The sequence below is a fragment of the Xiphias gladius genome, chromosome 14, assembly GCF_016859285.1.
Source record: "Xiphias gladius isolate SHS-SW01 ecotype Sanya breed wild chromosome 14, ASM1685928v1, whole genome shotgun sequence".
Lineage (NCBI taxonomy): Eukaryota > Metazoa > Chordata > Actinopteri > Istiophoriformes > Xiphiidae > Xiphias > Xiphias gladius.
The window spans coordinates 14871892-14887045 of NC_053413.1; the positions used below are offsets into that span (position 1 = coordinate 14871892).

General features: G+C 37.3%; 2 protein-coding genes across 2 annotated transcripts; one reads left to right on the forward strand and one right to left on the reverse strand.

Annotated features, from left to right (window-relative positions):
• Positions 1-1304: 1304 nt before the first annotated feature.
• LOC120798676 lies at positions 1305-5949 on the reverse strand. Its single transcript, XM_040143153.1, has 6 exons — positions 5686-5949; positions 4396-4578; positions 4032-4289; positions 2892-2990; positions 2562-2579; positions 1305-2055 (listed from the first exon to the last, which is right to left on the reverse strand). Exons 1-6 carry the CDS (start codon positions 5750-5752, stop codon positions 1970-1972), a joined length of 711 nt encoding a protein of 236 aa, XP_039999087.1. The 5' UTR covers positions 5753-5949; the 3' UTR covers positions 1305-1969.
• Positions 5950-6036: 87 nt separating this feature from the next.
• ppp1r7 (protein phosphatase 1, regulatory (inhibitor) subunit 7) lies at positions 6037-15154 on the forward strand. Its single transcript, XM_040143151.1, has 11 exons — positions 6037-6161; positions 9604-9736; positions 10530-10625; positions 10880-10935; positions 11313-11378; positions 11625-11755; positions 11971-12133; positions 12315-12431; positions 12535-12639; positions 12776-12862; positions 14021-15154. Exons 2-11 carry the CDS (start codon positions 9697-9699, stop codon positions 14195-14197), a joined length of 1038 nt encoding a protein of 345 aa, XP_039999085.1. The 5' UTR covers positions 6037-6161; positions 9604-9696; the 3' UTR covers positions 14198-15154.

A 15154-nucleotide genomic window follows, 5' to 3' on the forward strand; every position in this document is an offset into this window, starting at 1 on the left:
GAGGAATGTATTTGGAGGCCATGTAATCACAGAAAATGTTAGTTATTAAGGGCATCTCAAAAACGTTCTCTTACCCTGGATTATTTCTTCATTTCTTCTTTAATGCATAGCTGCAATATTATACAGTTTGCTGGTGCATACTGTCACCTATCATAAACATTTTATGAGATATATTGTATTTTTTCTAGATCCAGTCATAACTAAACTGCCCTGGATTTATTAATTCAAATGAGCCACAATGAACACTACTTGTTGATCAATTGTCAAATTATGATAAGAAAAATCAAAGACTTTTCACAATCTTCAGTAGAGCATCTTACAAATGGCCGAGCCACTCATATCTTAATCACTTCACGTTAATAGGAAAACTTTACATTTATTCACCCATTCAAAACTTGTTACTCATCGTTCAAATTTTCTGTTAAATTCTCCCTTGTCCTTTACATGACATAAATTCAATACAGTTAATGAAGACTAAATGTTTTTGCCGTAGTAAAACTAAAACCAGAGACATTATCAAGTCGAATAAAGCATTTGTTTATATGGTCTTTGATTTGTGACCAAGAGTGATTATATGATTAGATCTATGTGTATTAACTAGATTGATGGGATTAAATTATTGCTCAATTTGGAGTTAAACATAATCAAAGCCCAAAAATACAACTAGTCATTATGTTTTGAAGATTTTAATCAATACTCAGAATACCTTATTTCAAATCTAAAGATAATAGATTGTAAGGAAGACATATACAATGACATGTAGACTGACGCCTCTGTGAATAAACACTTCACAGCGATCAGGAAGAATAAATTCCTAAAAACAAAATAATTTAGACTGATAGCGTTCATTCTCAGTGGGCTTCTGCTAAACTTCTGTTAACATACTGTAAATACAGCAAATCTGGTTTAGTAAATGGAGCAAAAATGAATATAATCACTTCAAAGTGAGCACTTCATTGTTCACATCTTGGAAGCAAAACAAAGGAACAAATGACATGATGGCTCTACACAGGCCCACTCAGCAGCTTAAAAAACACGTTACATTCTGTCTCTGACTAAACATTATCAAAAAAATATCACATGGTCCTTAAAGTACTGGTGCCTTGAATGACTATTTGCGCTAGGAAAGCAGGAGGATAATCTAAGGTCCTTCTGATTCGTTACTTGAGAAGATTACCTTCCCTGGGTACAATCACCATGTCCAGAAATTGGGGGGGGGGTCATGGATGTTTTTCTTAAATCTGTTGTCCTAATACCACGGATTAAGGGAATCTGGCACCCAGTGAAAAATGATGTAAAATAAACATGCTATAAAAGTATCTTTAATTAAACATGCCTTCAAATTTTAAATGAACACGCAATAGGAAACAACATACTGACAGACAATCACAACAATATACAGTATCAGGAACTTGACAACATAAGGAAAGTTTTTCAAACCAAACAACACAAAACATTCAGCCTCTTTGGATAAATGGACACAGTCCATCCAGTGTTTGGCAGAGTTTCACTGTGATTGGTCTGAGGGCAAAACAGAATGCTTGATTTCAGCAGGGCTTTATCTACAGACTAAGACATTTTGTTACATTCTCAGTCTTAGATTGCATTAGATACTGCATAAACTTGAAATAGAATCTTTCCATTATATATTTCCACATATTTTGTGTAGTTGAATATATCTGCTGAAAACATCTGCCCTTAGTTATTAATTGTGCAAAAAACTTGTACACTGTTGCAGGCAGTTAACATACCTAAATTTCTGTGTGTGTGCATTAATAGAAAAAAATATACGCAATAAAAGCACCAGTGTCAAGTGTGATGCATGCATGTTAAAGTGCATATAATAATGTATTCTGAAATTCAGACTGGTTCATTACAGTGATTTAAAGTTAAATGACTAAGTGGACATTCAACAGTAGAAACAGTAGAAAGTTCAAACATGAGCCTGTATTTCAGCTGGAGCTTTGATTTACAAGGTACGATAACCACTGTCTTTTATTTCTGGATCCTTTTCAGTCATGTCCTTAGGGTAATGTATTATTGAGCCAATAACACCTGCAGAGAAATTCAAGAAATCAAAGTGAAATTATTAGTTCGAACATTCATTACTGAGTAAATCTACCAAGCAAAAAGAAAAAAATTAATTAAAAATAAAATTGATAAAAGATTGTTACAATTGCACCATCTCACCGATTTGAGTTTGAGGACTGGACATACAGTAACTACTAATACATTTTTTTTTTTCTTTTCTTTTTTTTTTTTTTTTTTTTTTTTTTAAATCAGTAATGTTTTATGCCGGAACTGAATTATTTTGGATTTAACCTGGAAACTGCAGTCCTGTTCAGTCATAATAAAAGTGAGATGACAATGTTCAACATCAGTGAATCAGGAAGGACAAAACCACATGACTGGCACACACAAACTAAAAATTAAAAGACATGCCCATCTAAATGGTAGGTTGTTTTCAGTTCATTTAATATTTAACTTTCTATCCATCTTCTCCCAAGACTTAACTGAGAAGTAAACTAAAGAGAAAACATAAGGGGTTGTTGTTTTCTTACCTCCAGGGTGCCTCAAACCTAGGCAGAGAGTGTGAGAAAGACAAAACACATGACGATTATGAGGCTCCATACCAAAAATCATGTGACAGGACACATTTTAAAAACAAAGCCAAAGTAGCCTGCATTTTATGAGAGTTACAGAGACATTCAATCAAACAGAGGAAGTCCCTGTTGTTAACTGACAATATGCAACACAAGACTGTGTTCCACTCTTGAAAATGAATCATTGCTGTATCATGAAGGGTGGTTTTGAGAATGTAACTGATTAAAGGCTGTGAAACTTCACGTATTATTATCATCCAAATGGAAAAAAAAATCTTATTTACTCACCCTGGTTTTTGGAGAGGAGGAGGCTGATTATTATTAAGCCGGTAAAAGCCAGTACTGCCAAGACTGGGATCAGAACCTGAGGCAAAGCAATCCCTGGAACTAAAAACATTTCAAATCTGTAACCTGACTGTCAACAAAACTGGTCACTGTAAAACGTGGGGACTGTATGTGGAGTTGGAGTGCAATCATGGGGACAAACCGATGTTTTACTTTAGTACAACCTTTATTTTTTTAATAAAAACACACTGTCATATGACTAACAGTCAAATGCCATCAGCTGCCACCACAATCCACAGCCACCAGCAACATTCAAGGATTTTTTTTCCTGCTTTTTCAACCTTACTAAGAGTCAAAACTACCAGACAGCTACAGCTATGGGCCCAGGAACGATGTTATCTAACACTGTGATTAGTTCTGTTTTCACTAAACACTGTAGTGAGAATACAATACATTGAACAAACGAATAAGGCAAAATTGATGGAAGTTGAACCTGATAATGTCAGACACACTGCCTTTATTGCTACAATATTTTAGTTTCCGTTTCAAAATTAATGCTGTTACATTTGCACCTTATGAAAATGTGCTTTTGTGTACATTCCTCAAGTAAGGGTTAAAATCAAAATACCACTAGGGAGAGAATTACTGTATGCTGGAGCTGCAACAACGAATCAATTAGCCAAACACCAGGAAATTGATCTGCAACTATTTTGATAATTATTTTTTTGTGTTTTGTTTTTTTTAAAGAAAAAAGGAACTGTTTTATATTATTGTAAATTGAATTTGGATTTTGGACTGTTGGTCGGACAAAACAAGACATCTGAAGACCTATTTTTCACCATGATATTTGCTCAAATGTACCATTATACATTATTGTTAAGTTTGAAAAAAAAAAAAAAAAGTACCTAATCTGGTCATTTGATTGTAAACATTGGAAGTCAATGATCACAGCACAAACCTGCAGGATCCACCTATCATTATTATCGGCATATCATTATTTTAATAAGAAGAGTTGCATTAGGAGCTAAATAGCATCTCTAGGCAAAGTACTTTGTGGGTAAAATGCTCGTATTAGGCTCCACAACTCTTAATGCTTGATGATGATGATGAAATGTGTTCTCAAAAGTCACAAAGAAAACATACCTGACTGTCCCTGCGAAAGCTTCAATTCCCTCATTAGCTTGATGCATCCCTCCTGAAGGCGGATCCTTTCTGTCCTTGTGTGCTGCACTTCCTGGTCCCACAACAGTTTGAGGGCCAATGCTCGTGGTACATGGGCTATCCATGCGTCATTGTGGTCCAGAGTCAGATAGACCTTTCCATCATAGAAAACACGGTCATTCCAGTGTAGCTGAGACCCCTCCAGTATGCATTCACGAGAGCGAAGAAAAGTGTGGTTTCCTAGGGAGTGAGATATAAGCTATTAACAGAAAATATTTGACTGACGATGACCTCAGAACTGAGTTGAGTTATCACATGAATTTATAGTATATGATGAGTTTCTTACTCAGCGCTGAAGTCTGGTTGCCAGTGATTAGAGTCGGAAGGAGTACATCAGCCAAAATGGTTTGGATAATGCTGCTGAATTCCTGGCCTGTGCCAGTGAGAAAGACTCCATTGAGAAGAACCTGCTTCTCGACCCGCTGAGCACCCACCACTCCCCACTGCTGGACCTGAACTATGACGGTATCTAATGGAAGACAACCAAAATACATGCACTGAGGAAAAAAAGAAGGGAGTATCCAAAGGCTTTGAGTCCCTGTAGGAATGTTTAAGTAACGTAGCAGGTGATGCAAAATAGGCATCAGATGTGACTTGTGCTGAAAACACTGTCATCCTTAAGTCAAAGTAGTTGTAGGTCTGGCACAATATGAAATTGCTCATGTAAAAGTAGCCTTGTCTTTAAATTGTACTTGTGAAACCAAAAGTAAAAACATTACTTCTGATAAATGGTCCTGCTTTCACATAACATTACATTAAGGTTGTTCATGCTGTGCTAGGTGCGACTCCTTTAAATGTAGTTGTTACTAGTGCAATGCATTTTGCAATGGGAATTTTTAATCTCTAAAGTAATATTAGCCATTGCGTATATAGTAATATAAAAAGTACCTGCTTTGCCAGGGACACCTGCGAAATCTAATGCAATCCAATACAACAGACCTACAATAGAGCTTTATTTCTTCCACCGTTTTTGTTGACACTGACAGAAAGGTGTTGATTTAACTCCTACGGTGTTGGTCTGGATTATATTATGTTGGGAAGTTTTCTATTCCCTTATGTATATAAATTTGGGTGGATTATATACTGAAGATTCGATATAATGCTACACCACCCCTATTTATCTTTTTTTTTTTTTTTTTTTTTTTTTAAAAACAAAAAAAAACAAACAAAAAAAAACAGTTGAACCAAAACTGAACACTAAGTTTCACCAAGCCAGGATTCATTGCAGGTCTATTGTATTGACATTTTGCAGGCGTATATGATACTTTTGAGTTCAATTGTAATCTATTACGAGCCTGTGAAAAAGTACAGGGGTGAAAGTATAAAGTCTTACCAAATTGAATGACTCGAGTATAAAAGTTAAAATAAATAAATAAAATAAAAATAAAGTGTAAAAATTAATATAACAACATGAAGAGCAGCCACCAGTCTACGTAGCCCACTACGGGAAACGTTACGCGCGTGCAAAGACTAGCGTACACAGGTTAAACCAGTAAAGAGCAGTTTTGTGTTTTTCTTGGAGTAATCTACTAGCTAGCTCGGAGAGGAATGTAATGCAAAGAGACAAACTTCTTACCTACTGGAACAGGAAAAGCCCGTGATAGCTGACACAACATTAGCACAAGAACGCCAAGAATATGCATATCGAGCGTTACTCGTTTGCAGCCTCAAGTCCAGCCAGTGTTCAGCCGTCAAGGAAGGACAAAACTCTCCAACCTTATAAATAGCCAGGATTGTTTTAAGCCTTTTAACTATAACCAGTGCACCCGTAAAAAATCCAGAGCAACAGCCCAAAAAGCTTTTTTCTACACGGTCGAGGACGCCAGGACGACTCTCCTGAGCTCCCTGCGGTGCACGCCTCGACGACGTTTTCTTTGTATGTACGTCCGTCCGTCCTGCCTCCGATTGGGTTATGTAGCTGGCGCACGGACTGGAGAGTCGTCGCCCGCAGGTCCTGTGAGGCAGGATTCCGCTCCTCAGAGTCAGCTTGACAAACAAACACCTGTCTGCGCTGGAGATGGCGTACTTAAGCGGCTCCCCGACCCCCAACAGGTGATAAGAGTTAGCTCGGTCGACTCGGAGTGTGGTTACCACGGCACCAAGTAACCGTTCACCATGGCAACGGGCGGGGACGTGAACTTAAAGACGCGAAGTTAAAGATATCACGAACGTCACTGTTTTGTGGCAATGCATTTTTTTTTTTTGCACACGATTGCAACACGCGTGTCAAATACCTTGTCGACGTGACCATCCTGTTTAGTTTAGTTTTTCAGTTTTGTTTTTGTCAAAATCGTGTCCTCGCTGCGTGTAAATGCAGAATCAATTATAAATGCCAAAACAATGTAACTATCAGTCATAAAAGCAGAGATGGCGTTCACTGTGAGGGATAACCGGATTTCCAACAAGTCTTTGCCAACGATGGAAAGTAACCAAGTACATTTACACAAGTACAGGACTCGAGTACAATTTTGAGGCAGGTTTATTAAACTTAACTGTTTCCATTTTAACTACTACAGCTTCTGCTAATATATTTCAGAGGGAAATATTGTATTTGTTTTCATTTTACTGTACCCTACTAGTTACTTCTCAGATTAGGATTTTACATGCTGTCACTTTTGTGAAAACCATGTATCTCCAGGTCTGGTGAAACGCTGATGTTTACTTACCAAGGTAACTAAGGTTCCTAAGTAGGCTACTAAGTACAATGTTGAGGTACTTTTTTGTCCAATTTCCATTTCATGTTACTTTATACTACTCCTCTCAATTTCACAGAGAGATATTGTGTGTTTGTCTGTAGTCACCATTCTCAGTGGGCAGGTTGTGTCACTCAGTCTGTGCTCAGCTAATGTCTCTCTCAGAATCTCTGGGTTTAAGGTGTTCGTAGAATTTTACTGCTCTTTTATGGATCCTATTAAAGGCCTGCATCCATTGTTTGTTGTGTTACTGTGGAGAGAGCTTTAATTTCACTAATAATGTCACACGACCTCTCTGGGGTGACCCTGAGCCTATGCAGACATTGGGAACCAGGCCTAAAGCATGATGATGGTCATCTCGTCCCTTGCTCTGAGCAGTCCAGTCGTAACGCTGCTGTTGGCCATGCTCAGGGGGTCAGGTGTCATCAGACCACACCGTAAAACTCATCATATAGAGATAAACAACAAATACAACATTGACTGTACAAAATATTACTGTGCTGTGCAAACCCATAACTCAGTGCACACTCAAGATACATTTACGAGGACGGCGTCTATACACCCATTCCCATTACCTATTCGGTTAGTGACTGTGACATGCAGCTCCCAAAAATATTTAGCCAGCTGCCCAGTTAAACATGATTCTGCGTGTTGTCAGTCATTGTACATCTTAGTGGGCAAAAACTTGTGGTTTGAACTTTCTCTTATTGTTATCCTGCCTGACACAGTCTGTTGTTTTCATTAGTCTGATAGTAAAGAACATTTTGCTCATCTCTGTCTCTCAGCCTGCTTATCCAAATACTAGGTCAAGTGTGAATTCTACTGTATGTTCCTATTTTATCATCCCTGATGCGTCATATAAAAAGCAAATGTTATCGGAAACAAATGACATGGGAGCATACTAAAGACTAGATATTTTGAGCTAGTATCAGTGTTTCTTTATGTCCTGCATTTGTGTATGTGTGGTATATGCACTTATAAATGTTATATGTTACGTCATCACCAGACTAAGTTCCTCAGTCTTCTACAGGCGTAATCTTAAAATGGAAGGTATGCAGGACAGATGGGAAGTGGTTTTATAAACAGTCTGCCGTGAGAGAGCAGGGGACTTCACAGAGAGAGGGGATTGTAGGAGTCAGGCTTATGCTTCATGTAATTCGATATGGCTTGCTTTGCAGTGACATATGCTAAAATTCCATAAATAACTCTTTTGTAGACTATGCTTTCACAAGCTTGTGATCCTGCTCACTTTAAATGATGTGTTTCTTATTGTTTTTAGGTTTTTGGAATGTATATTTACAGTATCTTCCATATATAGTTCTTAAAATCAAAGTCAGCTATAGATGCTGTTTAAAACTGCATCGGTAATTAAACAGGGACCCATTTAAAATGTTTTCGTTTGAAAATGTACAATGGTCTGTTCCAATCAAATATTATATAAAGAAAAAAATAAGCAACTTTAGGGTTCACCCAGAAAATACCGGTTAAACCTTTACTCAAGTAAAATTAGTAATATTACAATCTATTAAGCAAAGTAAGGTAAGGCAAGTTGATTTGAATTGCACCTTTAAACAACAAGGTCATAAACTTGCTTTAGCACATAAATGGCAATATAACAAGAAAAAAAAGAAACACAAAGCAATATAAAAAGATATTATAAAGATACAAATAGGATGTAAAAATAGATATAAAATAGATTTAAAAAAATTAGATTTAAAATAAATTTTAAAGGATTAAACAGGAGAATAAAATTTACAGATATGAATAGATAGTCACAAATTTGATTTAAGGAAAGGCAGTGGCAAACAGAAAAGTCTTAAACCCTGATTTAAAAGAACAGAGAGTTGTAGCAGATCTCAAGTTTTCTGGGAGTTTGTTCTAGATATGTGGTAAATGCTGCTTCTCCAAGTTTAGTTTTGACTCTGGGCACAGTTAACAGACCTTTCCTAGACAATCTGATCTGATAAATACATAATGACGAGTAAAACACCTTCACTAAAATGTTTAAAAGCACTAAAGTATCAACAAAATACAGTGAAAGTGTCAAAAGTAAAGGCACTCATTATTATCAGAATAGCACCTTTCAGAGTTATATTAGCCTATTTTATATATTACATTATTTGATCATTATCACTGATGCATTAACATGTGAACAGCATTTTAATGTTGTAGCTTATCTAAGTGGAGCTGTTTTCAACTACTTTATACAATACTGGGTAGTTTAATCTGTAATAATGCATCATATTTTATTTGCTGATCAAATGTTATGTATGTAAAATGTTAATCTGTGATCATGGACAGTTTATGAGAAAATATGCCCCTTGGCACAGACGGATAAAAAGCCTCCCAATATATTGTGTCTGTTTATGGTCCTGTCATCTGTAGTAATTTTTCATCTCTTTTTTGGTTGTTTTTTTGTATTTTTGTGGTCATTTTATGTATTTTAACTGAGCTCTGTGATTTTTCAAACTAGATATATTAACAGCCACTTCATACAAAGGCTCTAGCCCAGGGCCCCCCTGACCTCTCTGGCCTCTGGGCCAGTGCATGGTAGGCCTGCTCTTTAATCCCTCCATGTCTGCGATGTAACTAGTATGTATGGCCGTCACATAAATCTAGTGGAGTCAAATGTTAAATATGTTCCTTTGAAATTTGGTAGAGCAAAAGTACATAATAGCAAATGTAAAATACTCCAAACTAAATACAGTACTTGAGTAATGGTATTTGCTTATTTTCCACCACTGCTGGTTTTATTGTATAAATTGTAGTAAATACACTGTACGCTAACTTGTCTTCCTCAGTTTTTATTGTGACACAGCGCCCTCTTCCGCCTGGATGCAGGATCAACCTCCACCGGATTGGCTGAGCGGTTGTCAGGAGTGTTTACAGTAAACATGGCTTCCCTGTCTGTTGGAGAGCTTCAAGAAATGGAAGGTGAGTGAATATGTAAAGATGCAGCCGTGCCATGATCGCATTAGCTGGGTAAACTGACATTCATCTGGACAAAGGTGTCTGTTTTTACATGAACGCATCAGGCGACTCGTTCTCCTTGTTACTAACCAGACCTCCACCTTTGGCTAGCTAGCGAGCTAACAGGCTAACAACAAGCCTCGTTAGCTGACGTTAGTCAGTCAACTCACCCTGTCCCACTAATTTGACTAATTTCATTTTCTCTTAACTGCCTTGTTTTGTCTAATGGTCTCAAACTTGATTTTATGTTTAACGTGGCCTGTGCGCTCATATGACACGTTTCCAATTGTAGCTAGTAAACCTGTCTACTGTGGTCCAGTCAGCGAACTAGCTAGCTAACATAGTTAGCAGTGCTCAGCCTGTGTGTTAAAGTAAGTGAGCTAACCTAGCCTGCACGCTGTCTCCAAGCTGGAAATACAGCTGGGATCACAACCACAACAATGAACACTAACAGATTTATTCACTAGTAACTGTAATCCCGATGGGGGGTGCACATGTTCTCACAATTTTCGCATGTTTCAGAGTGCAGAAAATATGATCTAATAGCCATGGTTTGTAGCTCGTTGACAGCCAGAGAGAGGCTGGATGCTCCACATGGCACCCCCTAGGTCCTTAGTGGGCGAGGTGGAGCTGGGCTTGGTTTTTGCATCATATTACAAGGCGATCAGCTAAATGTGTCACTGATACATCAGACAATCAGACGAAAGCTCTGCATCTGGATGGTGAAATTAAGCTTCTCTTTGTCTGCTGACTGTAGTGGACCGGAGGGGTGAGTCTGAGGAGTCTGGGGATGATGAGACCAGAAGGAGGAGTATCAATGGCGATGTGGACCCCAATCAGCCCACTACCACAAGTAAATCATCATATCTCCAGCACAGCCAAATTGAAACGGACACTTTTAACAAATCAGGCTGTCAGCTGCTATTATTTTGACGTGCATAAGCTAACATTGACGCAGAGCAATTAATCTACATGACAGCGTTAAATAACTATCAGTCTTTTCAACTGCTTTAAAAAGCTTTTCTTATCTGTATCTTGTTAATGAATGCCTTACCATGATGTAATGGCCCCATTAGTTTACCTGATTTAATCTTGCTCTCATTAAAGGTAAAGAAGAGTCTCCTGTTGACATGGACACCATAACCTTGGACCCAGAGGAAGAGGTTAGAAGATGGTCAAAAAGCATTAATGCTGTTTGACTGTAGCTACTGTTAATGCCTTATTGCTTTATTTGTAAAATGTCCTTCATCTCTAATGAGTCTTTTTGGTGGGATGATAATAAAACACTTAAGCTCTCTAATAGAAATCTGACTTTCTTAGTGGTAGATTGTATTTGTAAATATTGGGGGTGGATACAAAATTCTTTGTTTGCCATGCAATGTTTTCTGACAAATGTTTCACCACTGCAGCTGTGTTTTTGGTGTCTTTTAAGTCAGTGTGTGGGCTGGGCGCTTGTATGTTCATGACAAAATAAACCCTAATCACAAGCACTATTACTAATAGACAAGATGTCATTCTAAGCTGTCTGTTTTCTTTCTAGGATGTTGATCTTGTTCATTGTCGTATTGGAAAGATTGAAGGATTGGAGGTGCTACAAAAAGCTAAAGTAAGTACCCTCAGTATTTATTGCTGTTGTCAGTTAGTGATGAAGTAATGGTAGCAGCAGGGTGGTATGCAGGGGTTATTCCTTTATGTTTCCATACTGAAAAAAAACTGGAAGAATTTTGGTTTCAACCATGTATTTTTCCCTCTGGTAATCATACCTGAAAAAAGAACATTTTTGGGTATATGATAAAATCAACTATTGATTGTATCACTTAATTCCCTTCTTTTCATTTCTCTGTTTATACAGACACTCTCCCTACGACAGAACCTCATCAAAAAGATAGAAAACCTTGACAGTTTGAGCTCACTGAGGGAACTAGATCTCTATGACAATCAGATCCGCAAACTGGAGAACCTGCGCAACCTCACAGAGTTGGAGTAAGTCTGAAAAAGCTGTCTTTATTATCTCCACATACGATAGACGTTCCCTTCCAAAGTGGGCAAAAGTGTAGTTGTTGAAAGTAGATATAAAGTGATATTAGGGTAGTGGTAGTATTTTTTTACATGGCTGGTATTATAGAATATATAATAATAATAATAATTTTTATTATTATTGTTATTATTTATTCTAATGGGGAAATTTGTTTGAACAGGCAGCTCGACGTGTCCTTCAACATATTGAGGAAGGTGGAGGGTTTGGAGCAGTTGACTCGGCTGAAGAAACTTTTTCTGCTTCACAACAAAATTAGCAGCATTGCCAACCTGGAACACCTCACAGGCCTGGAGATGCTGGAGCTGGGCTCTAATCGCATCCGGGTGAGAAATAAGGCAGTGAGAAGTTTGGTTAAACCTTTTGTAAATGCGGCATATGCTGTGAAAATCTTACCATGTTGCTGTGACATTATGATGTTAAAAAACATTATTGGACATTAGTGAAATAATTGTGTCATAATTTTGACATGTTCATTTGTGTCTCTTTTATTTGTTGTGGTCACAGGTCATAGAGAGCCTGGATACACTCGCGTCTTTGCAAAGTTTGTTTCTTGGCACCAATAAAATAACTCAGCTTCAGAATCTGGAGGGTTTACACAACCTGACTGTTTTAAGCATTCAGGTATTCAAAGTCAAAACTTCTTCAGCACTTGGGAAGAATTAAACTTAAGTGTGTACTGTACATTGACACATTGGTTAATAACGTTGTGTACATTTATTTTCAGAGTAACCGGATTACTAAAATCGAGGGTCTGCAGAACCTTGTCAACCTGAGAGAGCTCTATCTGAGCCACAATGGCATTGAGGTTATTGAGGGCTTGGAGAACAATGTGAGTTATAGAAATTCAACAGCCCGTTTCTGAAAAGACTGGGTGCCAAACTCTGCATCATGCTTTTAGCTAACTGTGCAAACATGTACAATATAGTTTTTTCTGTACATTAAAAACTGTTTGTTTTCCCTCACAGAAAAAGCTTACAACCCTGGATATTGCAGCCAATCGAGTAAAGAAAATTGAAAACATCAGCCATCTGACAGAGCTGCAGGAGTTCTGGGTATGGATTATTTGTGAAGTCAAACAAAAATGTTAAACTCTTGTTTTATTATGCAAAATTGTTACAGAGCACCTAGAGTTTTACCAGTAGGCCGTCTACACTTGACATTTGGATTTGATGTAGCAGGAAAAGCTGACTACTAACATTAACAATATATCTGTTTAATTTGAAGTCTCAATAAGCCATGCCAGTATGTACGATAGCAGAGCCCTGGAACAAATCATTACATTATTAACTACACCTTTGCTTATCCTGCCATGACATGTAAAATGCAGCTAATCAATTAATATTAAATTGGTCAATACAAAGTGATAAATGAAATACTTTAAAATAGATAAACAAATCACTAAAACAATCTGAATTGAAGGATTAATTAAGTTAAAAAATTAAAGGTAACATAAGTTGAAGAACAAGTCCATTTGACAATACAGGTTTTAAAAGGGAAAATATAAAGGCTGGATTCACAAAATGATGTAATTATTCAAGTTTTAAATCAAATCTGAATTTAAATTTTCATTCATCAGTTTTCTTGTTGACGGTCCCATTTACTAACTCTGTTGCTATTTATACAACACCCTGGGACCTTTGCCAATTTTATGACTTCTTGAAAGTTTCAAGGCTGCTTACGCGGACATGCACCGCCAGCCATTTTAGGCGACAGCCACTGAGAGCTCTTACTACTTACCATGGTGCCTCAGTATTGCCACAAGAACCTGGGTGGGGCAAATGATGTTAACAGTTGACACATAGAAAAGAAAATGGGAAACTATTATAATATACACATATAAATATACACTGAAATCAAATACCCCTTTACAAATTCCCATGTAAAAACACAATTGTTAAATTGAGTTCTACCACAACTTATATACGTTACGAATTATTTTTTATTATAATCAATGTTTAATATATTCTATCCGTGTATCTAGTAGTTTATTATTCATTGATATCCCCATTTTTAATTTGATCTGGTAATTGATGGACCGGTTCAGTCTTCTGTAACGTCTTATTAATCGTACCTCTAACTGACTGATCAAACATCAGTTCATTATTTCAATGCTCTCCACATCCTCCATTTGTTGCAAAAGTGCTTAGTCATGTAAGATGATGCTAATTGCTTCTTCTTATTGGCTATATTGTCTTTCATTCTCTCCCCAGATGAACGATAATCAGATAGATAACTGGTCAGATCTTGATGAGCTGAAGAATGCCAAGTCTCTGGAGACGGTTTATCTCGAAAGAAACCCGCTACAGAAGGATCCACAGTACCGGCGAAAGATCATGCTGTCGCTGCCCAGTGTACGCCAGATCGACGCTACCTTCATCCGCTTTTAAACTGCAGTATACGAATCACCTGCCAACTTCACAGTGTTCTCCCTCACCTCCCTCCCTCCCCTGCCTACGGAAACAAACTTCATTTTGAAACACATTGGCCTCACTGAATCATATAGTCACAAATATACATTCCAACATTAAACTCACCCATGGCTCATTCAACATACGTGTGTGCATGTATGCACTCATTCACACCTTGATCTATGCTACTGTGTGGAAGCTTATTTATTTATTAAGCTGGATATGAATTGTGAAAGTACCTGATGCCCATTTTCCTCATTTTTTCTCTGCACTTACTTTTCTTTTATTGTTTTGCATGTAGGACATGGTATGGAGACATCTTGCTTCCTCAATCATACAGTACCCATCAGGAAAATAAGAAATCAGTCTAATTTATCACATTGTTGAAGTTGCACTGCTAACATAAGAGAGGAAAGGGCGCCATTCTTAATATTTGAGGGATTTTGTGAGTCTATTCCTTTTGGTTACAGCATGAGACTGTTCTCATAATGTAAACAGAAAGTAAAAGAACAATTAAATGTTGACATTAAAGGGAAAGTCCATGACAAAATATAATTTTCATATTTTAATCTTCAGAATACTACTTATTGTTTCATTTGGTTTAACATGCTTCAAAACCAACCCGGTTATCAAACTTTGCAGTCACAGAAACATCTAGAATGAAGCCTACGATGCCATACTGACACCGTGCAGTTTAAATCGGTTTAGTAAAGTGGCACTTACATATATCAGTCTTTTTAAGGAAAAAATGGCAGAAACCGATAAATCATTTTAAGAAACTGGTATCATGGGCTCATTTTGATGTCTGTTCCTTATCCAGATATTTTATTGCTCATAGGCCAATTTTTTGGTTAACAAGAGTGACCTGTGCAGTAAAATAAAGCTCAAGAGAATGTAAAATCATTTATCGTGTTCATAAAGATGGTTTTGTGATAA